This window comes from Neomonachus schauinslandi, chromosome 5 (assembly GCF_002201575.2).
Source record: "Neomonachus schauinslandi chromosome 5, ASM220157v2, whole genome shotgun sequence".
Taxonomy (NCBI): Eukaryota; Metazoa; Chordata; class Mammalia; order Carnivora; family Phocidae; genus Neomonachus; species Neomonachus schauinslandi.
This window is the reverse complement of record NC_058407.1, coordinates 20,563,000-20,589,591: the sequence shown is the minus strand read 5'-3', so window position 1 is coordinate 20,589,591 and position 26,592 is coordinate 20,563,000. Positions and strand designations below refer to the sequence as shown.

The 26,592-nt window shown below is 38.8% G+C and overlaps 1 protein-coding gene across 1 annotated transcript in view; it reads left to right on the top strand.

Annotated features, from left to right (window-relative positions):
- The window catches only part of ANO4 (anoctamin 4), a 207,167-nt gene extending 186,646 nt beyond the window's left edge, over positions 1-20,521 (top strand). Inside the window, exons 25-27 of the mRNA XM_044914740.1 lie at positions 9,279-9,384; positions 10,801-10,996; positions 20,373-20,521. Of these exons, the coding sequence (XP_044770675.1) occupies positions 9,279-9,384; positions 10,801-10,992 (298 nt within the window). The 3' untranslated portion in view covers positions 10,993-10,996; positions 20,373-20,521. The remainder of the gene's footprint in view (positions 1-9,278; positions 9,385-10,800; positions 10,997-20,372) is intronic.
- Positions 20,522-26,592: the final 6,071 nt, after the last annotated feature.

Here is a 26,592-nt window from a genome sequence, read left to right as displayed (position 1 = left end):
CAAAACCACAATGAGATACCACCTCACACCAGTCAGAACGGCTAAAATTAACAAGTCAAGAAACAACAGATGTTGGTGAGGATGAGGAGAAAGGGGAATCATCCTACACTGTTTGCAGGAATGCAAGCTGGTGCAGCCACTCTGGAAGACAGTGTGGAAGTTCCTCAAAAAGTTAAAAATATGGCTACCCTAAGATCCAGCAATTGCACCACTAGGTATTTACCTAAAGGATACAAACATAGTAATCTGAAGGGAGACCTGCACCCCAATGTTTATAGCAGCAATGTCCACAATAGCCAAACTATGGAAAGAGCCCAGATGTCCATGGACAGATGAATGGATAAAGAAGATGTGGTGTATATATATACAATGCAATGTTACTCAGCCATCAAAAAAATGAAATCTTACCATTTGCAACGATGTGGTTGGAACTAGAGGGTATTATGTTAAGCGAAATAATTCAACCAGAGGAAGATAATTATATGATCTCATGCATATGTGGAATTTAAGAAACAAAACAGAGGATCATATGGGAAGGGGGGGGGAAATAAGATGAAATAGGAAGGGAGACAAACCATGAGACTCTTAACTCTGGGAAACAAACTGAGGGTTGCTGGAGGGTAGGTGGGTTGGGGGGGTTGGGGTAACTGGGTGATGGGCATTAAGGAGGGCACTTGATGTAATGAGCACTGGGTGTTATATGCAACTGATTAATCACTAAACTCTACCTCTGAAACTAAAATACACTATATGTTAACTAAATTGGATTTAAATTAAAAAAAAAAAAATTTCCAGGATAGATCATGTTCTGCCACAAAACAAGTCTTAATAAATTTAAGAAGATTGAAATCACAGGGCGTGTGGGTGGCTCCATCATTTAAGCGTCTGCCTTTGGCTCAGGTCATGATCTTCAGGTCCTGGGATCGAGCCCCACATCGGGCTTCCTGCTCAGCAGGGAGTCTGCTTCTCTCTCTCACTCTCTCTTTCTCTCCCTCTGCCCCTCCCCACTGCTTGTTCTCTCTCTCTCTCTCTCTCTCTCAAATAAATAAATCTTAAAAGATTGAAATCACATGAAGCATCTTTTCTGACCCCAATGGTATAAGATGAGAAATTACAAAAATAAAACTGGAAAAATTCACATATATGTGGAGATTAAACATGCTACTGAACATCCAGTGGGTCAAAGGAGAAATAAGACCTAGCTTGAGACATTCGGAAATAGAAATACAATGTACCAAAACGTATGGGATAAAGCAAAAGCAATCCTAAGAGGGAAGTTCATAGTAATAAATGCCTACCTCAAGAAACAAGAAAAATCTCAACCTAACTTTATACCTCAAAGAAGAAAACAAAATGAAAAAGAACAAATGAAGTTAGTAGAAGGAAAAAAGTAACAAAGATCAGAGCAGAAATAAGAGTAAAAACAAATAGAAAAGATCAATGAAACTAGGAGGTGGTTCTTCTTTGAAAAGATAAATAAATTACAAACCGTTAGCTAGACTCTCCAAGAAAAAAAGATTGGAATGAATGAGAAATGAAAGAGGATACATTATAACTGACACCACAGAAGAACAAAGGATAAGAAACTAGTGAACAATTATATAGCAAAAACTTGACAACCTAGGGGGTGCCTGCGTGGCTCAGTTGGTTAAGCATCTGCCTTCGGCTCAGGTCATGATCTCAGGGTCCTGGGATTGAGCCCCACATCGGACTGCCTGCTCAGTGGGGAGCCTACTTCTCCCTCTGCCTGCTGTTCTCTCTCTGTCTCTGACAAATAAAGTCTTAAAAAAGAAAAAGAAAAAAACTTGACAACCTAGAAGAAATGGATAAATTCCTTGAAACATACAAATTACCAAGACCAAATCAGGAAGAAACAGGAAATCAGAACAGAGCAATTACTAGTAAAGAGATTGAATCAGTAATCAAAAACCTCCCAACAGGGGCTCCTGGGTGGCTCATCCGATTAAGCATCTGACTCATGATTTCAGCTCAGGGCATGATCTTAGAGATGGATCCCAAGTGGGCCTCCACACTGGGCATGGAACTTGCTTAAGATTTTCTGTCTCCCTCTGCGCCGCCTCCCAACTCTCTCTCCCTTTCTAAACAAACAAACAAACAAAAACTCCCAACAAACAAAAGTCCAGGACCAGACAGTTTCACTGGTGAGTTCTACCACACATCCAAAGAATTGATACCAATTCTTCTCAGAATCTTCCAAACAATAGAAGAGGAGTGAATACTTCCTAACTCATTTTACATTGCCCTAACTCCAAAACCAGACAAGGACACCACAAGAAAAGAAATTACAGGCTAACATCCTTGGTGGTGTTACTTAGGACAGCATGGATGAATCTTAGTAGCATGGTAGCAAAAGAAAAAAAAAAAAAAAACTCAGAAGAGTACATACAGTATAATATCCTTTCTATAAAGTTCAAAACCAAAACTAAACAGTATAATATTCAGACAAATGAATATTGATACAAACATTTGTTAATAATAAAAATTAAATTCAAGATAAGGAAAGCAAGAGGATGAGAAGGAAGAGCACAGAGGGTAAGGTATAAATTCTTGAATAATGTTTTAATGCTTATGTTACATGGTAGATATGAGAGTTCATCATATTAAGTATTAAATAAATATAAAGGTTAGAGAAAAGAACACGAATGGATCAATGAGGTTAAAAAAATTAAATATAATTAGGCCAATTCTGTGTACCTGAGGTTGAAGATAATGTTATATGGAAATGCCAAGGATGAGAATAGTCAAGATACTTTTGAAGAATAATAAAGTGGAGATTTACCTTACATTAGAATTAGTATAAAATTAAAATAGTCTAGTGGTGTCACTGGATCAAATAAACAGAAAATGGAATAGATTTGAGAATTTAAAAATTGCATATTAAAGATGTAATAAAAAATAACATATAATATGATTTAATTTATATAGAGTTCAAAGCAGACAAAACTAAGCACTGTTTTATTCAGGAACACTTGTATAAGTAGTATAACAATAGAGAAAAGCAGAAAATTAAATAGTAATTAACTTTTGGGTATCTGGGATTGCCAGTGAGGCATTTCTAAGTTACTGACCATGTTCTATGTCTTAACTTGGATGGTGGTTATGTGAAGTTCAGTATCATTCTTTTAAAAGTACACATACTTTTAGATCTTTAAAAATGGGAATGAATTAACTATACTTGGCACTGGAAAAAAATGTTTGCAAGCCAATAATCCATTTCCTGAGAAACAAAAGCAGCTTTAGAGAATGCACTAACTTAAGTCAAGTGGGAACGTCCTGCCTTTCCTTCATGTAAAATTGAAGCCAAGAAACTACAAGTGTTACTTTCTGAAAACAACTCTGACTCACTTGAAAAAATTTCTCCAAACATTAATGCCACTGGACCACTTAGTTTCTTTGAAGATAGTAAGATGAGAGGAGTAAAATGTTGATTCAGTTAGCTTTGAAACTGGTCTTTCTGTCTCTTTCTATAGCAGGACCAGGGAAGTGTTTTCTTTGCACAAGTAAACATGTAGCCAGTCATTTGGCAAATAAATAGCACTGCATCAAAAACAGACACATAGGGCACAAATGACATCTGAGCACCTCTCAAACCTCTGCCTCATTTGAAAAGGCCAGTGGGATCAGGAGTAGGCTGGCACATCAACTGAGAGCTCCACCTCAAAATTCATCTGCAAACTCAAAGAAGAAAAGAGAGTCCAAAATTATAGAGCCTGGTGACATGGAGAGACCTTAATTGTCTTACTAGGGAAAACTGATGTCCAGAGAAGCTTCATGAATTACCTAAGATCATAAAGTCAGGTAGACCCCAAATTTGGTTTCAGCGTGCTTTCCAGTGCATAGTTCTGGAGACAGCTGAGGGCAGTGAAGCAGATGACAGCCAAACTCATTAGCACCACTGCAATTTAATTGCCTTAGGGTAGCAGTAAGGAGTTTTCTAGAGAGAAACTTGACTTTATGATACAATAGCTTAAGAGAGTAGGAAGGCCAGAAACCTGCTGCTTCTGAAAACTGAAACTTCTTAAAAATTTCATAGATTCTGAGAACAAGAATCAGAAGTGCCAATGTTAGACACATTGCATTCCTTTGTGCACAAATTAGCAGAACTCTGTGATAGACCCACAAATGGATGTATACTATACAGAGGCTGAACAAATAGATGCATATTCTCAGCAACTGGATCTCTGTATATTAATTATCTGATATATTGTCAACTCACCATAGCTATGAATAGAAGTGCTTTCTAACTATTAAAAATGTAAAGAATGTTAATTTTTTATTATGTTAATCACCATACATTACATCATTAGTGTTTGATGTAGTATTCCATGATTCATTGTTTGTGTGTAACACCCAGGGCTCCATTCAGTATGTGCCCTCTTTAACACCCATCACCAGGCTGACCCATTCCCCCACACCCCTCCCCTCTAGAACCCTCAGTTTGTTTCTCAGAGTCCATAGTTTCTCATGGTTCGTCTCCCTCTCCGATATCCCCCCCCCTTCATTTTTCCCTTCCTCCTATCTTCTTTTTTTCTTTAACATGTATTATTTGTTTCAGAGGTACAGGTCTGTGATTCAACAGTCTTACACAATTCACAGCACTCACCATAGCACACACCCTCCCCAGTGTCTATCACCCAGCCACACCATCCCTCCCACGCCCCACCACTCCAGCAACCCTCAGTTTGTTTCCTGAGATTAAGAATTCCTCATATCAGTGAGATGTGATACATGTCTTTCTCTGATTGACTTATTTCGCTCAGCATAATACCATCCAGTTCCATCCACGTCATTGCAAATGGCAAGATTTCATTCCTTTTGATGGCTGCATAATATTCCATTATATATATACTACATCATCTTTACCCATTCATCTGTCAATGGACATCTTGGCTCTTTCCATAGTTTGGCTATTGTGGACATTGCTGCTATAAACATTGGGGTGCACGTACCCCTTCGGATCCCTACATTTGTATCTTTGGTGTAAATACCCAGTAGTGCAATTGCTGGGTCGTATGGTAGCTCTATTTTCAACTTAAGAATGTTAATTCTAAAAATATATAAAAATCATTAATTAAAATGTAAGATCACCACCTAAAAACAAGTGTTTTCATATTTGCATAATTCAGTAGTCCTCTCTTATCTGCAGGGGATCATTCCAAGACCCCAGTGGATGCCTGAAACTGTGGGTGGTACCAGACCCTATATATACTGTGTTTTTCCTATACGTACTTACATAATAAAGTTTAATTTATAAATTAGGCACAATAAGAGATTAGCAACAATGTAACAATTATACTGTAGGAAAAGTTATGTGCTATCTCTCAAAATATCTTCTAGTACTGTACTCACCCTTCTTTTGATGATGTAAGATGATAAAATGCCTACATGATGAAACGAAGCATGGCGAATGACATAGGCATTGTGACCTTGCATTAGGCTACTATTGACATTGTGACAACAGACAGAGGATCATCTGCCTCCTGACTGGTAGGGAGGGTGCGGTAACTGAAACCACATAAAGCCAAACAGCGAGATAGGGGTGGGGGGCAAACTACTAGTCATATATGTACAATTTGACAAATAGAGTCACGTTTGATAATCTGTTTCATCATTGGATCATAAAAAGTATTTCATCTTTCTAGTCTTCATACTTTTATTTAATGAATGCTTATGTTTGATATATAAATGAATTCATTTATTTGCTACAAATTTGTAGCAGAAATTTAAGAATGATACATCTATATTGTGTCTTTGGAAACAGTCAAGGAAAAACCATGATTTTCTACCCAGTGAATTTAGAAGGGATCTAGGGAGGGAGAGACTTACTAACATTCTTCAAATGAAAAGCTGAACAAGGTCTAAGAAGCTAAGAGATGGAGCAGTCACAATGAAGGCTAAAAGAGCAGAGCTGAGGCATAGTAGGAAAGGAGCAGTAGGTTCCAAAAGGAATTTTCTGTTTTAATGAATGCTGTCATGTAAAAAGTTTAAGAAGTTAATGAGGGTAACTCTTGAAACAATTTTTATAAATTGTTCTTTATAAATATACTTTGGTCTAATAATCATATGTATAATAAAAAGCATACTGCCATTTTTTTTCTAGAATGTTTACTCAGACTATATTTGAAGTATAGCTAAAGACAAACACAGGAATCACATTTATTATCTTAATTGCAGAAAACACAGTTCCTGATTCTTGACTAGTGCTCTGCAAAAAGTAAAAGAAAGAATAGTTCATGTAAACTTTTAGTCCTAAATAAATTGGACCTTTGACAGGAACCATTTATGTAACCATATATTAGAATAAAAGTGTTCTAGACAGTTACCTAATCCTCATCATTATAAATAGAACCAACAGCTTGAAGGTAGCTCTATTTTCAACTTAAGAATGTTAATTCTAAAAATATATAAAAATCATTAATTAAAATGTAAGATCACCACCTAAAAACAAGTGTTTTCATAGCTTAATTCTTAATTTCAGTACCAGATATGCATCATAAATATAATTTTACTGACAAAATAGATAATTATCATTAATACTTAAAGTATATAATGAATTAAGATGATGATTGTGATGATAATAGTGACAACTCATTCCTATAGTACTTGATACTTTTCAAAGATGCTCTGCTTAGGAGAAAAATTGACCTATAGGCCAATGGAATAGGATAGACAGCCCAGAAATAAACCCACACCTATATGGTCAATTAATCTATGAAAAAGGTAACGCATACAGTTGAGAAAAGACAGTCTTTTTAACAGATGGTGTTGGGAAAACTGGACAGCTATATGCAAAAGAATGAAACTGGACCACTTTCTTATAACCATATACAAAAATAAAGTCAGAATGGACTAAAGTCCTAAATGTGAGACCTGAAACCATAAAATTCCTAGAAGAAAACATGGGCAATATAATCTCTTGGACATCAGCCTCAGCAAAATATTTATGGGTAGGTGTTCTCAAGCAAGGGAAACAAAAGCAAAAATAAACTATTGGGACTACATCAAAAGAAAAAACTTTTGCACAGCAAAGGAAATCATCAACAAAACAAAATGGCATCCTAGTAAATGAGAGTATATATTTGCAATTGATACATCTGATAAGGGGTTTATATCCAAAATATATAAAGAACTTAAATAACTCAACACCAAAAAAGAAAATATTAGGGGTGTCTGGGTGGCTCAGTTGTTAAGTGTCTGCCTTCAGCTCAGGTCATGATCCCAGGGTCCTGGGATCGAGCCCCTCATCGGGCTCCCCGTTTGGTGAGAAGCCTGCTTCTCCCTCTGCCTGCCACTCCCCCTGCTTGTGTTCCTTCTCTTGCTGTGTCTGTCAAATAAGTAAATAAAATCTTTAAAAAAAAGAAAATATCAGATTAAAAAATAGGCAGAGGATCTGAATAGACATCTTCCCAAAGAAGACATACAGATGGCCAACAGACACATAAAAAGGTGCTCAACATCACTAACCATCAGGGAAATACAACTCAAAACCACAAAGAGATATCACCTTACACCAGCCAGAATGGCTAGTATCAAAAAGACAAGAAATAAGTGTTGGTGAGGATGTGGAGAAAAGGGAATCCTTGTGCACTATTAGTGGGAATATAAATTGGTGTAACCACTGTGGAAGACATTATGGAAGTTACTCAAAAAATTAGAAATACCATATAATCCAACAATTCTACTACTGAGTATTTACCCAAAGAAAATGAGAACAAAAATTCAAAAAGATACATGCACCCTTATGTTTATTGAAGCATTATTTATAATAGCTAAGGTATGGAAGCAACCTCAGTGTTCATTGATAGATGAATGGATAAAGAAGAGGTAGTTTATATTCATACAATGAAATATTACTCAGCCATTAAAAAGAATGAGATCTTGACATTTGTGACAATATGGATGGACCTAGAGAGTATTATGCTATGTGAAATAAGTCAGGGAAAAACAAATACTATATGATTTCACTTATATGTGGACTCTAAAAAACAAATCAAATGAACAAAAAACCAGACTCTTAAACACAGAGAACAAAGTGGTGATTGTCAGAGGGGAGGTGGGTAGGGGGATAGGCTAAATAGACAATGGGAATTGCAGATCTCCAGTTTTAAAATAAGTCTCAGGATGAAAAGTACAGCATAAGGAATATAGTCAATATTGTAATAATGTTGTATGATGACAGATGGTGACGATACTTATTGTGATGAACACTAATGTATAGAATTGTCAAATCAATATGTTCTACACATGAAACTAATAGGACATTGTATGTCAAATACACATAATTAAAAAAGGATACTCGGCATAGGAGTTATCTTGTATCCTCATACACAAATTAGTGCTGACCTTGAGGTTAGGTACTATCTTACATGAGAGCCTGGGTAATCATAACTTTTCCTCAGATAAGGGAATTTGGTATGTTTACACATAGAACTGGAAATTAGCATTTCCAGACCTTTCCTCATTTCTGGGGTTATTGAAAAGAATACTGGGCTCAAGACACATGAAAACTCTGTAATACTGAGAGTCATTTTTCAATTTGCCCACCTGTAGTAATAGTAATGATAATGGCAAAGATAAAATGGAGCCAAATGATTTTAGGTTCCTAGGACAGGTGCCTGGTTCCTAATAGGTATTTAACAAATATTTATGGAATTTGATGCTGACTCAAAAGTTATAGTGGGAACATATATTAGGAAGGACTCCTTAGTGGCAGAAATCCAGTATAAATGGACTTAAAAAGAAATTAATTGGTTCCGGTAACTGGGAGATTGGCAGGATGATACTAACACTACTAATGGCTGGATCTCAAGCTTCCAGCAGTGTCAGCAAGACAGTGCCTCTCTACTGGCTCTGTGTTCAGATGACTTCCTTTTCAAGCAATCTCTCTCTACACTGTCTGTAATGGCCAGCAGGAGCTCCAGGCTTTTACCTTCTGTGGACTTAGTTATAATTCAGTAAATGATCATTTTAGCAGAAGTCCTGGTGAGGGGTCTCACTGATCAGGTCTGACTCATCTTTTGAACTGGGGGGGGGGGGGGGGGCGGTGAACCCTGCCTAACTCACATGGACAATTCCCCAGAGAAGAGATATTCTTTTATAAGAAGAAGAAATCATGGACAAGTGACAAATGTCTAGGATAGAGAAACTTTTTAAACTATCTATCATGAATGAGGACTACATAGTGGGAATGGATGAGATTTGGGAGTCGGGAAAATCATGGTTTGGAATGTAACATTCATTCTCCTGTATATTTATAGATACCGAGACTACCGTGACCCTCCTCATTCACTGGTGCCCTATGGCTACACACTGCAGTTTTGGCACGTCCTAGCAGCTCGATTGGCTTTTATCATTGTGTTTGAGGTAAGTTCTCTTAACCAATTCCTTTGCCATAATTAAGTAACTAAGAATAATACATAAATGTAAGTGTGAGAACTTTCAATGTGACTATGTCCAGAAGTATTATAGTGATATTATACACCCTCTTTTTAAAATCTTTTTCTTCCCCTTGAGTTGTCCAATAAACAATTGAAACTCCATTGTTGAATGTTAATGGATAAGTCAGAAATCATCAGTCCTAATGTTCTAGGGCCATTGTTCTTCAACTTTAAGAAAATTGCAGTTTTCATCACTACTCCTAGAGACTCAGATACATCATGTCTGTAATTCGCTTTTCACAAGCCCTCCAAGATGATTCTTTCTGATGTAGGTGTTCAAGGACTGTAGTTTGGGAAACACTAAACTGACTATTGTACAAGTGGTAGCCTCTGGTTGTGTGTCATCATGACATTACTCATACTCAAGACACAAATAAGTGTTATCTTAGACTCAAAATTGACTTTTAATTTACCTACCTATTACCTATATTCTTTTAGTCTTTAAGAAAATTGCTACTAAAAATCATTTGCATTTCTAGGACTGTACTTATAAATGGAAATTTCATCTCCCGTCACATATATTAAAGCCAGATTAATGCAAACCAGGACTGCTTCTTGGCTTGGACTAGACATTTCCTGTACCTCTTCCTCCATTGTTTTTTTCCTTCATTCCAGGTAATCAAGAGAAGACAAGCTGTTCTTCCCTGGGAATTCACTTATTTAATACTTTAGAATAATGAGCACCTTTAAATTATCATCTGGTACTTTCCTGGTCATCATCATATAGACAAACAGAAATGACAGTGTTTCTAGAGTTTCAGCTGTTACTAAGTCAGGTAAAAAATTTGTGGCAGTTTACCAGAAAAAAAGTTTCTTCCTGAAATGATCACTTCCTTTAGGCCTCCTGATCATTCTTGCAATAAAAATTTGCAAAGCAAATTTAGCAATCTGCAAAGCATTTTGAAACATTTTCTTATAATTTTCACAATAATGCCCAGTTTATACATAAGCAAATTGAAGCTCAGAGTGACTTATTCCCAGGTAAGCAGACAGCTCTTTAGTGGTAAAAACTACAGAACCAGGATTTAACCCTGGGTTTCCTGACTCCATGGTATAGGTACTTCTGGCTCTCCTTTGCATTCTCTGACCACTCCTTCTCCACATTCTTACCTGATTCCTTTTCTCATTCCCTGTGAAGTGTCATCAGACCAAGTTCAGTCCTCGCCTATCCCTGCGATTTATCCTCACATACCTTCCCTGGCCTCCTTCCACTTTCTAGACACTCAAGAGGCTCCATATCCCTGGAGTGAGAGGAGTTCTTGCACCAAGTTCCAGAGCTCTTTCCAGCTGAGGGTGGGCAATAGACCTAACTTGTTGTATTCATTCTCCTTTATGTTTTTAGCATCTCGTGTTTTGTATAAAGCACCTCATTTCATATCTGATCCCAGACCTCCCAAAAGATCTAAGGGATCGAATGAGAAGAGAGAAGTACTTGATTCAGGAGATGATGTATGAAGCAGAACTGGAGCGTCTCCAGAAGGAACGAAAGGAGAGGAAGAAAAATGGAAAAGCACACCACAATGAGTGGCCATGACCAGGTAGGTGAGAGGTGTGCTCATGGTCTAAAACCTCTCCTTGGGTTGAAGGGTGAGCTTTAAGTTCACTGAATCAAAGCTTGTCATTGTCCTACTGATAGAAATCAAACTCCTTAGAAGCTTCCCAAACCAGCTTATTTCTTAATTGCACAATTGAACTTTATCTTCCCTTTGCACATAATTTCTGCAACTCTTCTCTACCTCCATGCCACTCTTGGCCTGACAGTCAAGGTCTTTAGGAGTTGGTCTCGGTGTTCCCTGAAATAAACCTTCCTCTCTCCCTTCCAGTCTGGCAATTCTCTTTAAACAGAAAGAAGAATCATGTTGCCTTGGGGATATTAAAGTCACCTTTTTATCTCACCCAAGATTGCCTTCCCTTCATCACCCATTTATTGTTCCCTCCCAGGCTGGTGCATGTCACATCATACCCTCTAAGAAGTTTTCCCCAGACTCATCAGCCCACTGAGACTCATTTCTTATAAACTTCTCTGGTTATTTCATCAGTGCTACATGTATTGACATATATATGGATCTGTATCGTTAATTTATGATTTTCAAATAGTTATCAGGCTTCCCCAGCACAATTTTAAGCATCTTCAGGAAAGTCTTTATGGATGGTAATTTTATTCTTCCAGCTAGTTAGCATAGTGTTAACTACATGGCACTCATTAAATGCAATTGTTAATAAAAGTTAGGTGGATTAAGGCTAAAAATATTGTAGGAAAGTTTCATAATGTTCCCACATATCTTATCAGATAGTTTTTCTGAAATCTCTCTGGCAGGTCTATTTGCTGTGTGTCCTTGGGCAAGTCAGTTAACCTCTAGGCCTCCATTGCTTCAGTGATAAAATAATTAGATGAGTTCTCCATTTTGGTGTTCTGTGAATCTAGCATTATAGCATTTCTTTTGCCTTCCTCACCCTTCATTTCTCTTTCTCCACTTAATTGAAGACTAACTTTGAAAACATTGTTCAAAATTTGGTCTCCAAAAGAAAAATGAGATATACAGGGGCAAAAAGTTATGTTTTTCATTTTTTGTATTGGTTAAGATGTAACAGATATCTGCAGAGATGTTTGTTAAGTTAGTGAATTAGTGTCACCCCTTATCTGTGTAAAGAGTCCAGGAAGCTACCATGAGTTGGATATGAGGGTAGACTGGGAGGAAATCACCCAGACCCCAGACCCACAGGGATAATGGTGGTATATAGATATTGAATGATGCCCCAACCCTCAATTCCAAAGTAGGCCTTGGTTTCATAAAGGCAAGACATTTTTTGCAACATAATAATTTTGCCATTTCCCAGATCTGCCATTTGGCTCTGTGATTTGGGGGAAATTGCCTAATTTTTCTGAGCCTGCTTGTTTGGCAGAACTAATATGCAGCTCAAATAAGGCAAGACACATATGAAACAATAAAGTGCTATAGAATACTCTAGGGGAGGGGGAGGAGCAAGATGGTGGAGGAGTAGGAGACCTAAATTTTGTCTGGTCCCAGGAATTCAGATAGTTAGGGATCAAACCATTCTGAACACCTACAGACTCAACAGGAGATCAAAGAAAAGAATAGCAGCAACTCTGAACAGAAAAGCGACCACTTTCTGGAAGGCAGGACGTGTAGAGAAGTGAATCCAAGGCAATATTCAGGAAGATAGAAGGCGGGGGAGGGGGCCTCTGTCAGCTGTTACCAGCAAGTGATAGAGCAGCAGAGCACAAAATTGGAACTTTTAGAAGTCGGCTCTGCTGAGGGATGTCACTCCAGTGGCTAAGCAGGGGGGGTGGAACCCTCGCTGGGACAGTGTGGTCGCAGGACCCTCGGGGTCACAGAAAGACCGGGGGTGCCTGAGTGTGGCAGAGCTCCCAGGTATCAGAGCAGGGAAGCTGGCTGCAGAGACGGAGCCGAGGAGTGGGCTCTCAGCTCAGGGTTGCCATAAACCGTGATCCGCGGCACAGTCGGGCCACTGTTCCTCCAGCAGGGACCCAACAAGCAGCAGATCCAGGGAGACTCCCCTTCCTCCCCCAGGAGGAGTGGTGCGGGAGCTCACTGCAGGGATCTGCTGGGTTTGGAGACTCTACACGGGGTCATGTGCCAGAGATAGAAACACTCGGTCACAGGCCAGGTGAGCACTGAGTGAGGCCAGAGACCAGGGAGACAGGAGTGACTGACTGCTTTTTTCTGGGGGCTCACTGAGGAGTGGGGCCCCGAGTTCTAGGCTCCTCTGGGGTGGAGATTGGGAAGCCGCCATTTTCACTCTCGGCCTCCAAAGCTGTACGGAAAGCTTGCAGGGAACAAAAGCTCCGGAGAGCAAACCTGAGCAGATTACTTAGCCTGGACTGGGCAAGGGCGGTGCAGTTCCGCCTCCAGCAAAGACATTTGGGAACCACGGCAACAGTCCCCTCCCTCAGAAGATCAGCAAGAACAGCCAGCCAAGACCAAGTTTACTGATCAATGAGAACGGCAGAACTCCAGAACTAAGGGAATACATCACATAGAATTCATGGCTTATTTTCCCATGATTCTTTAGTCTTTCAAAGTTAATTTTTTTAATTTTCTTTTTTTTTGAATTTTTCTTTTTCCCTTTTCAACCAACATCTTATCAATCGCTTTTTTAAAAAATCGCTTTTTATTTTTCATTTTTAGGGTCATATTCTAACCCTTCGTTGTAGTTAACCTTATTTTTTGTATATATATAAGTTGTTCTCTCTTTAAAATTTTGGGATACAGTTTCTTCTAACAGACCAAAATATACCCTAAATCTCTATAGTGTATGGCTTTGTTCTAGTCTCCTGCCTGATCACATTCTCCCCCCCCTTTTTTTTAAATCTTCTTTTTTCAACCAACTTCTTATCAATTCCTTTTATAAAATCTTTTCTAATTTTCATCTTTACAGGCATATTCCATCCCTTCATCATATTTACCTTTATTTTTGTACATATATAAGTTTTTCTTTCTTTAAAATTTTGGGAGGCACTTTCTTCTAACAGACCAACATACGCCCAAAATCTGTGGCACTGATCTATGCACCAGCCTGATCATATTTGATCATATGCTGTTTTTTTGTTTGTTTTTTCTTTTTCCTTTTTTCTTTCTTTCCCTTTCATTTCCCCTGGTTTCAGGTCTCTTCTGATATGTTTAGTGTATATTTTTCTGGGGTCATTGTACCCTTTTAGCATTTTGTTCTCTCATTCATCTATTCTCCTCTGGACAAAATGACAAGACGGAAAAAATCAAAAAAAAGAACAAGAGGTGGTACCGACTGCCAGGGACCTAATCAACACGGACATTAGTACATTCTGAACTAGAGTTCAGAATGACGATTTTAAAGATACTAGCTGGGCTTGAAAAAAGCATGGAAGATATAGAGAAACCCTTTCTGGAGAAATGAACTAAAATCTAAGCAAGTTGAAATCAAAAAGGCTATTAATGAGGTGCAATCAAAATTGGAGGCTCTAACTGCTAGGATAAGCGAGGCAGAAGAGAGAATTGGTGATATAGAAGACCAAATGATGGAAAATAAAGAAGCTGAGAAAAAGAAAAACAACTACTGGATCACGAGGGCAGAATTCGAGAAATAAGTGATACCATAAGATGAAACAATATTAGAATGATTGGGATGCCAGAAGAAGAAGAGAGGGGCAGAAGGTATATTGGAGCAAATTATAGCAGAGAACTTCCCTAATTTGGGGGGGGGGGAACCGGCATCAAAATCCAGGAGGCACAGACCCCCTTCAAAGTCAATAAAAATAGATCAACACCCTGACATCTAATAGTAAAACTTACAGGACTCAGAGACAAAGAGAATATCCTGAAAGCAGCTCGGGAGAAGAGAGATGTAACCTACAATGGTAGAAACATTAGATTGGCAGCAGAACTATCCACAGAGACCTGGCAGGCCAGAAAGGACTGGCAGGATATATTCAGAGCACTAAATGAGAAAAATATGCAGCCAAAAATACTATATCCAGCTAGGCTGTCATTGAAAATAGAAGGAGAGATCAAAAGCTTCCAGGACAAACAAAAACTAAAGGAATTTGCAAACACAAAACCAGCCCTACAGAAAATATTGAAAGGGGTCCTCTAAGCAAAGAGAGAGCCTAAAAGTAACATAGACCAGAAAGGAATAGAGATAATATACAGTAACGGTCACCTTACAGGCAATACAGTGGCACTAAATTCATATCTTTCAGTAGTTACCCTGAATGTAAATGGGCTAAATGCCCCAATCAAAAGACACAGGCTATCAGATTGGATAAAAAAACAAGACCCATTGATATGCTGTCTGCAAGAGACTCCTTTTAGACCCAAAGACACCCCCAGATTGAAAGTGAGGGGGTGGAAAACCATGTACCATGCTAATGGACACCAAAAGAAAGCTGAGGTGGCAATCCTTATGTCAGACAAATTAGATTTTAAACCAAAGACTGTAATAAGAGATGAGGAAGGACACTACAAAATGGTCTATCCAACAAGAAGATCTAACAATTTTTTTTTTTTTTATGTTTTATTTATTTATTCATGAGAGTCAGAGAGAGAGAGAGAGAGGCAGAGGCAGTGGGAGAAGCAGGCTCCCCGCCTAGCAGGGAGCCCGATGCGGGACTCGATCCCAGGAACCCGGGATCATGACCTGAGCCGAAGGCAGACGCTTAACCATCTGAGCCACCCAGGCGCCCAAATCTAACAATTTTAAATATCTATGCCCCTAACATGGGAGCAGCCAATTATATAAGCCAATTAATAACAAAAGCAAAGACACACATTGACAACAATACAATAATAGTGGGGGACTTTAACACCCCCCTCACCACTGAAATGGACAGATCATCTAAGCAAAAGATCAACAAGGAAATAAAGACTTTAAATGACACACTGGACCAAATGGACTTCACAGATATAATCAGAACATTCCATCCCAAAGCAACAGAATACACATTCTTCTCTAGTGCCCATGGAACATTCTCCAGAATAGATCACATCCTAGGTCACAAATCAGGTCTCAACTGGTACCAAAAGATTGGGATCATTCCCTGCATATTTTCGGACCACAATGCTTTGAAACTAGAACTCAATCACAAGAGGAAAGTTGGAAAGAACTCATATACATGGAGGCTAAAAAGCATTCTATTAAAGAATGAATGGGTCAACCAGGAAATTAAAGAATTAAAAAAATTCATGGAAATAAATGAAAATGAAAACACAACTGTTCAAAATCTTTGGGATGCAGCAAAGGCAGTCCTAAGAGGAAAGTATATAGCAATACAAGCCTTTCTCAAGAAACAAGAAAGGTCTCAAATACACAGCCTAACCCTGCACCTAAAGGAGCTGGAGAAAGAATAGCAAATAAAGCCTAAGCCCAGCAGGAGAAGAGAAATAATAAAGATCAGAGCAGAAATCAATGAAATAAAAACCAAAGAAGAGTAGATCAATGAAACTAGGAGCTGGTTCTTTGAAAGAATTAACAAGATTGATAAACCCCTGGCCAGACTTATCAAAAAAAAAAAAAGAGAGAGAAATGACCCAAATAAACAAAATCATGAATGAAAGAGGAGAGATCACAACCAACACCAAAGAAATACAAACAATTATAAGAACATATTATGAGCAACTCTATGCCAGCAAATTAGATAATCTGGAAGAAATGGATGCATTCCTAGAGACGTATCAACTACCAAAACTGAACCAGGAAGAAATAGAAAACCTGAACAGACCTATAACCATTAAGGAAATTGAAGCAGTCATCAAAAATCTCCCAGCAAACAAGAGCCCAGGGCCAGATGGCTTCCCAGGGGAATTCTACCAAAATTTAAAGAATTAATACCTATTCTTCTGAAACTGTTCCAAAAAATGGAAATGGAAGGAAAACTTCCAAACTCGTTTTATGAGGCCACCATTACCTTGATCCCCAAACCAAAGACCCCATCAGAAAGGAGAACTACAGACCAATATCCTTGATGAACATGGATGCAAAAATTCTCACCAAAATACTAGCCAGTAGGATCCAACAGTACATTAAAAGGATTATTCACCACAACCAAGTGGGATTTATCCCTGGGCTGCAAGGTTGGTTCAACAACTGCAAATCAATCAGTGTGACACAATACATTAATAAAAGAAAGAACAAGAACCATATGATCCTCTCAATAGATGCAGAAAAAGCATTTGACAAAGTACAGCATCCTTTCTTGATCAAAACTCTTCAGAGTATAGGGATAGAGGGGGCATACCTCAATATCATAAAAGGCATCTATGAAAAACTGACAGCAAATATCATTCTCAATGGGGAAAAACTGAGAGCTTTCCCCCTAAGGTCAGGAACGGGGCAGGGATGTCCACTATCACCACTGCTATTCAACATAGTATTAGAAGTCCTAGCCACAGCAATCGGACAACAAAAAGAAATAAAAGGCATCCAAATCTGCAAAGAAGTCAAACTCTCACTGTTTGCAGATGATATGATACTTTATGTGGAAAACCCAAAAGATTCCACCCCAAAACTGCTAGAACTCATACAGGAATCCAGTAAAGTGGCAGGATATAAAATCAATGCAGAGAAATCAGTTGCATTCTTATACACCAACAACAAGACAGAAGAAAGAGAAATTAAGGAGTCGATCCCATTTACAATTGCACTCAAAACCGTAAGATACCTAGGAATAAATCTAATCAGAGAGGTAAAGAATCTGTACTCAGAAAACTATAAAATACTCATGAAAGAAATTGAGGAAGACACAAAGAAATGGAAAACGTTCCATGCTCATGGATTGGAAGAACAAATATTGTGAAGATGTCAAGGCTACCTAGAGCAATCTACACATTTAATGCAATCCCTATCAAAATACTATCAACTTTTTTCAAAGAAATGGAACAAATAATCCTAAAATTTGTATGGAACCAGAAAAGACCCCAAATAGCCAGAGGAATGTTGAAAAAGAAAAGCAAAGCTGGTGGCATCACAATTCCAGACTTCAAACTCTATACAAAGCTGTCATCATCAAGACAGTATGGTCCTGGCACAAAAACAGACACATAGATCAATGGAACAGAAGAGAGAGCCCAGAAATGGACCCTCAACTCTGTGGTCAACTCATCTTTGACAAAGCAGGAAAGAATGTCCAATGGAAAAAAGACAGTCTCTTCAACAAATGGTGTTGGAAAAATTGGACAGTCACCTGCAGAAGAATGAAACTGAGCCATTTCCTTACACCACACACAAAAATAGACTCCAAATGGTTGAAAGACCTCAATGTGAGACAGGAGTCCATCAAAATCCTAAAGGAGAGCACAGGCAGAAACCTCTTCGTCCTCAGCCGCAGCGAATTCTTCCTAGAAACATTGCCAAAGACAAGGGAAGCAAGGGCAAAAATGAACTATTGGGACTTCATCAAGATAAAAAGCTTTTGCACAGCAAAAGAAATAGTCAACCAAACCAAAAGACAACCGACAGAATGGGAGAAGATATTTGCAAATGACATATCAGATAAAGGGCTAGTATCCAAAATCTATAAAGAACTTATCAAACTCAACACCCAAAGAACAAATGATCCAATCAAGAAATGGGCAGAAGACATGAACATTTTTCCAAAGAAGACATCCAAATGGCCAACAGACACATGAAAAAGTGCTCAACATTGCTCGGCATCAGGGAAATCCAAATCAAAACCTCAATGAGATACCACCTCACACCAGTCAGAATGGCTAAAATTAACAAGTCAGGAAATGACAGATGTTGGCAGGGATGCGGAGAAAGGGAAACCCTCCTACACTGTTGGTGGGAATGCAAGCTGGTGCAACCACTCTGGAAAACAGTATGGAGGTTCCTCAGTAAGTTGAAAATAGAGCTACCATACGACCCAGCAATTGCACTACTGGGTATTTACCACAAAGATACAAATGTAGGGATCCAAAGGGGTACATGCACCCTGATATTTATAGCAGCAATGTCCATAAGAGCCAAACTATGGAAAGAGCCGAGATGTCCATCGACAGATGAATGGAATAAGAAGATGTGGTATATATATACAATGTAATATTATGCAGCCATCAAAAGGAATGAAATCTTGCCATTTGCAACAATGTGGATGGAACTGGAGGGTATTATGCTGAGCAAAATAAGTCAATCAGAGAAAAACATGTATCATATGATCTCACTGATATGAGGAATTCTTAATCTCAGGAAAGTGAGTGTTGCTGGTGTGGGAGGGGTGGGAGGGATCGGGTGGCTGGGTGATAGACATTGGGGAGGGTATGTGCTATGGTCAGCACCGTGAATTGTGTAAGACTGTTGAATCACCTGTACCTCTGAAACAAATAATACATTATATGTTAAAAAAAAGAAAAAAGAAAGCAGGAATGGAAAAATGAAGTGGGGGAAATTGGAGGGGGATACTAACCATGAGAGACTATGGACTCTGAGAAACAAACTGAGGGTTCTAGAAGGGAGGTGGGTGGGAGGATGGGTTAGCCTGGTAATGGGTATTAAAGAGGGCACATTCTGCATGGAGCACTGGGTTTTATATGCAAACAATGAATCATGGAACACTACATCAAAAACTAATGATGTAATGTATGGTGATTAACATAACATAATAAAAAAATGAAAAAAAGAAACCTACGGTAAAAAAAAAAAAACTAATGATGTAATGTATGGTGTTTAATATAACATAATAAAAAGAAAAAGAATACTGTAGGGGATTTGTATTGTTAAACATTTTGTTACAGTCTGCCAGATACTAGACCTCGCTTTTCCATTCTCTATCTGTAGGATCTGGAATGGAATATTCATGTGGATTTGATTTCCACATTTGCAAAAGTAAAGTTGGACTGAACAAATCTTTAAGAGCCTATCCAGCTTTTAACCTTCTGGGATCCTAGAATTTGTTCCAAACCCCTGACCCCGACACCCATTCAAATCACCTCTTCTCTGGCTCTGGTCAGCTGTCAGAGGAGAAAGACTAACTATCCAAATGGCTTTGTTTGGGGGTAGGAGGCAGACATTAGTGAAGAGCACTGTTCCTAGGAGCTCTAGAAGCTAGAGACCAGGGTGCAGCCAGGGGCATTACCTACACCTAGGGGCTTCATTGTAGGGCTGGTAACCAATTGGGAGTTTCTTCTGGTCTCATCACCATTTCTGATTTTTGCTTGAAAGTATAGTGTTTGTCTGTCTCTATTCTGCCAACGGTTGGCAGGGTGTCACCTTGCTTCAGACTGCCTTTCTGACTCAGTCTTAAAGCAGGTACAATAATGTTTATACCATACCTGACTCAGTTTGGGGTTACAAATTCTTTGAATGCCTTTGATTCATGTGAGTACAAACCAGCCATTGCACACTGCGTTCTTAAGCCACTGTGTATACATAGGGTTTTAATGCCTTCTTTTCTCTTTCTAGGTAATAGTTCATTTCCAAGCCAAGGACCTGAATTCTATTTCCTTCTCCCAGCTGTGCAAAAGCACATTCAAGTGAATGACTAAAACGCAACCGCAGTGCATGTCGCAGACATTGGCAGCATCGGGGGGGTCAGCACCCTTAAAGGACTACCTGGGAAATCATGCTGCTGTGAAATCACATTGCAGCACATAATTGCTATCTATCCATAGACCATTCTTGACCAAGCAAGCATGCACGTCATGGGCAGTTACATTCTCAAGTTTTTAAAACCAAGGGGAACTTGTATACTGGGCCTGTTTTTCAGCCTGTTTGCTACCTTTTTTGCATTCTACCCCATGTGAATTTTACAGACACTGGGCTAATAATAGGTATTCAGACACCTGGACACACATTCCTAGAATGTCATCATATGGTCCTAATTCCATGTCACTGAACGATACAGACAAGACCCTGTTTACAACTTTTTCTTTTTTTTTAATTTCAGATCTTTCTGAGGAGATTATTATATATGACATATCTATAGCTATGTGTATGGCCATAGATGTATTTCTGTGTGTACATATGTATAGTCATGTATTCTTACATATGTACATACAAATACAGAGATATATAAAGTACATAGCAATTCCTTACTTGTAAATAGCCAAAGGGTACTGACATGAATGATAAATTTTCACGTTTAAATAGTCATCAACATGAAGCCATGTTTAATGCTTGTATAATGTGATGGAATAAAATTTAAAATAAATTTATGCACATGGAATATTTTCAGTTGGGTCTTCTGAAATTCTGTTGTATTTTTTTCTCCTAGAATAAGAGAAATCAGAGTGGGATCTTTAAAGAAAGCTTTATGGGCGCCTGGGTGGCTCAGTTGGTTAAGCGACTGCCTTCGGCTCAGGTCATGATCCTGGAGTCCCGGGATCGAGTCCCACATCAGGCTCCCTGATCAGCAGGGAGTCTGCTTCTCTCTCTGACCCTCCCCCCTCTCATGCTCTCTCTCTCATTCTCTCTCTCAAATAAATAAATTTTTAAAAATCTTTAAAAAAATAAAGAAAGAAAGAAAGCTTTATTACTCCTACATACTCCTGAGAAATCACTTCACCCTTCAGAGAGACTATATATATTTTTTCTAAATCCACCTTTTCCATCTTCTTTCTATGCTACCTTTTTAGAGTACCAAGCCACCTAATTAGAAATCTCACAGAAGAACTTGGAAAATGCCATTGACATACTTTGAAGAAGAAATATGAAATATAGCCAATGACACTTATGCTGTTTTGATTATCCAGCTTACTAGTGTGGTCTGCTAATCCTTGGAAGAAAACATACCCTGGGGGAAAAATTTTTTTTTCTAAGCATGCCTGTTGTGGTAACTTTTTCTGGAGATAGCAGAACCTGCCATTGAACAATGTTATCATCTTACCTGTGTCGGTTAGGGAGATGAGAGTGCTCCCATTACCGTATCTATCAAACACTATCCTCTTTCAGATGTGTGTTCTCTTAAGCTGATTGATTCCCAAAGACCTTAGATGTTTTCTTAGTCTGTATGGAAACAGGCAGTCAAGAGTGGCTTTGGGCAGGCCAGAACTTCAACCATTTCTTGGTTTTGTCTTTCCATGACCTAATGTTCTTAGGAATGAAATTCTAACCTTAGCAGGGCCTAAACTAAGGAGATGCACTTTATGGAAACTGAAGACAAAAGGACATTGAAGGAATTTTTTTTTCAGTCTTTGGCTAAGAAGTCTGTGAAGTACTTTGCAGTAGCCCCTGGGAGAGGAATTTCTATGAAAAGTCTCAAGAGATGAAATGCAAAGAGACATTCCAATAAGACAAAACTTGCTCTACTGACTCAGCTTGTAACTTTTGTTTGCTATGCCTCTCCAAGCTCCAAGCATCATGGCCCACTAAATCCTTGGGTCAGGGAAAGTAGCAGGGGCAAAGGAAAGAATTGCGAACCCCTCTTTGGGTCTGGGATGGGCCATGAACATTCAGAGCTAGGTAGAGGACTACCACACACACTGGTCGGGATAAAGAAGTAAACATTTAAGTACCACTTTCTACCTGGTCTGAGCATAAACTGAACTTAAGACAGCTCTATAGCCAGAATTGTTTTCTGCCTCTGGAATTCTGCCTTTGCTATTACAAGTGCTTCTGACAATCACAATTCCTGATACATTTCTGGCATACAATTCTCTTCCTCTCTTCCTCCTATACTCTCTCCCTCCCTCCCTCTTTCCTCCCACCGTCTTGCTTGCCCACTCTTCTTCCCTTCATTTCTTTCTACCACTACAGTGAATGTACTTATTTACTTTCCCTGTTTGGGGTACAAGGAAAATGTGGTGAACATCTTAAGGTGGTTTTAGGTTTGTTGAGGGGAGAAAGGCAAAGAAGGTTATAGAAGAGAATTTCTGATGTACTTTACAAGAAATCAAGTGTCAGGAGTAACATCACCAAGATGGAGACATAGGTTCCCGACTTTGCTCTTCCTCACAAAATGAAAACTAACAACTATTCATGGATAAGACCACTGAGAGAAACTTAGAATGCAGGGGTAATGCTGAAGTACCCTCTGTACCATGGAGACCAAAAAAGGACCACATTAGAAGAGTAAGAGGAGCAGCTACATGCTGACCACATTGCCCCTCCTCCAGGCTGGTACTGTGCTATGCCAAGAGGTCTTGCCTGAGCCTACAGTTCCTCCAGGGGAGGGAAAGAGAGCCCAGTGTGGACAACCAGCAATCCCAGTGCTGTGGGTCACTTTTCATGAATCCCCATTCCAATTTTGCCCCCAGGAATTGCAGGGGAATCTGCAGGACTTGACCACTGGGAATCTGATTGTGATGGAGAAGTGGGGAGGGGCTTGCAACAACCAGCAGTCAGATCTTGGAAAACTGAGTTCCTAGCTGCAATGCCCAAAAAGTAGTCCCAACCAGTGGCTTTATCTGCAGAGCCATGACCAGGGAACTCGGTGGGATGCAGATCTGCCTGATTCAGGTTCTTAAAACACATAGAATGGCTGAATGCATAAAAAAAAATCCAATGATATACTGCCTAAAAGACATACATAGACTGAGTGAAGAGATGGAAAAAGATATTTCAAATAAATGGTAACCAACAGAACAAAATCCAAGAGTAGCTATACTTCCGTTAGGCAAAATAAGTGTTAAGCTAAAATAGTAAAAAAGAGGCAAAGAAGGTCACTATGCAATGATAAAGGGGTTAATCCATCTAGAAAATGTAACAATTGTAAATATTTGCACCCAACATTCAGAACACTCAAATATATAAAGCAAAAGTAATGGAGCTAAAAGGAGAAATGAACAGCAATACAGCAATACAGTACTAGTTGGGGACTTCTGTACCCACTCTCAATAATGGAAAGATCATCCAGACAGAAAAATCAATAAGGAAATGGCAGATTTGAATAACACTATAAACCAAATGGACCTAACAGACATATAGAGAACATTCTATCTGACAACACCAGAATACACATTCTTCTCAAATGCACATGGAACATTTTCTAGGATAGACTATATGTTAGCAAATTCAGAAAGCCTGAAATCATAACAAGTATCTTCTCTGCCCATAATGGTATGAAACTAGACCTCAATAAAGGAAACTGGAAAATTCATGAATGCATGGAAGTTAAATAACAATCTCCTGAACGACCAATGGATCAAAAAAGAAATTATCTTGGGACAAATGAAAATTGAAACAAAATACTTATGGGATGCAGCAAAGCAGTTCTAAGAGAGAAGTTCATAACAGCAAATGCCTACATTAATAAACAAGAAATATCTCAAATAAATAACCTAACTCCACACCATAAGGAACTAGAAACAGAAGAAAAACTGAGCCCAAAGGTAGCAGAGAAAGGAAATAATAAATATTAGAGCAGAAATAACGAGAAAATTCAAAAGATTATCTTTTCATAAAACCAACTGTTAGTTTCGTTAAACAAAACTGACAAACCTTTAGCAGGACTAACCAAGGAAAAAGAGGACCTAAATCAACAAAATTATAAATGAAAAAGGAGACATTACAACTTAATCCACAGAAATAAGAAGATCCTAAGAGGCAACTAAGAACAACTACATGCCAACAAACTGGAATACCTAGAAGAAATGAAAAAATTCCTAGAAACATGCAACCTACCAAGACTGAATCAGGAAGAAATAGAAAAATCTAAACAGACTAATTTCTAGTAAGGTAATCAAATCAGTAATCAAAAATCTCCCAACGAAGAAAAGCTCCAGTCCAGATGGCTTCAATGGTCTATTTTACCAAATATTTAAGAATTAATGTCAATACTTCTCAAATCTCCACAAAAAAAGAAAAAGAAAAAGAAAAAAAAAATCAAAGAGGATGGAAGACTTCAAAACTCATTTTGCAAGGTCAGGATTAGTCTGATACCAAAACCAGAAAAGGACACTATAAAGAAAGAAAACTACAGGCCAATGTCCCCGATGAGTAAAAGCAAAAATTCTCAATAAGGTACTAGCAAGCTGAATTCAGCAGCACATTAAGAGGGTCATTTACAGGGGCACCTGGGTGACTCAGTCAGTTAAGCATCTGCATTTGGATCAGGTCATGATCCCAGAGTCCTGGGATCAAGCCCTGCGTTGGGCTCTGTGCTCAGCACAGAATCTGCTGGCCCCTCTTCCTGTGCCCCTCCCCCCTGCTCATGCTCCCTCTCAAATAAAATCTTTAAAAAAAAAAAAAAAAGAGGGTCATTCACCATGATCAAGTGGGATTTATCCCTGGGTGCAATGATGGTTCAACATACACAAATCAATATAGTGATACATCTCATCAATAGAATGAAAGAAAAAAATATGATTATTTCAATAGATGCACAGAAAGTTTTTGACAAAATTCAACATTTGTTCATAATAATAACTCCTAACAAATTACGTATAGAAGGAACATACTTCAACATAATAAAGGTCATATATGGCTATCCCACAGCTAACATCATACTCAATAGTGAAAAGCTGAAAGCTCTTCCTCTAAGAGCAAGAACAAAGATACCAACTCTCACCACTCCTATTCAACATAGTTCTTAAAGTCCTATCCAGAGCAATCAGACAAGAAATAAAAGACATCAGAAATGCAAAAGAAGTAAAATTGTTTCTATTTACAGATTTTTTATCGAGAAAATATATAAAGTCTGACTACAATTACTAAAAAAATCAATGAATTCAGTAAAGTTGTAGGAAACAAAATTAACATAAAAATCCATAGCATTCCTCATGGGTTGGAAGAACAAATATTGTTAAAATGTTCATACTACCCAAAGCAATTTACAGATTTAACGCAATCCCTATGAAAATACCAACAGCATTTTTCGCAGAACTAGAACAAACAATCCTAAAATTTGTATGGAACCACAAAGGCACTGAATAGCCAATGCAATCTTGAAAAAACAAAACAAAACTGGAGGTATCAGCTGGAGAGCCTTGGGAAGATGGTGAAGTAGGAGAACCCTAAGCTCACCTCATCCTGCGTTTACAACTAGATATCACTCACATCCAAGTAAATAAAATGGAGAGTGATCCAAAGACTGGCAGAACAAACTCCACAACTAAATGTATAGAAGCTGCACTGGGGAGGTTAGGAAGGGGAAGAACAGTGGTCAGGAGCTGCCTGCAGGAGGGAGAGAGCTGTAGTCTTGGAAAAGGGAAAGCACCAGAGAGCCCACATGGGGAAAATGAATCCCTATAATGTTGGCTTTGAAAACTAGAAGGGGCTAAATTCCATGAATTTGTATAACCACTGGGACTTGGAGCCTGGCACTTTAAGTCAACTGACTCAGCAATGGGAAGGTGAGTGATAGCCAGTCTCCTGGCTTAAAGAAACAACAGCCCAAGGAGAGGCAACATAGTTGGGAGGGAAATCTGTTTATACTGATTTTGGAGCATGTTGGTGGACTTCTTGGGGAACAAAGGAGCTGGCAGGTGACATTTTCCTGCACAATGGGAGGGAAATCTATTTATACTGATTTTGAAGCATGTTGGTGGACTTCTTGGGGAACAAAGGAGCTGGCAGGTGACATTTTCCTACCCGTGCCCCCCCTCCCCAGCATAAACACAGAACCATGTGTGGGAAGCAGCACTGCACAGACACTTGCTACCCAACCTGCTCACAGTGAGCCCAGCTCATGAGTTCTCCTGAGGATTCCAAGCCTGCTGGCCTTGGCACTGGGCTCAGTGTAAAT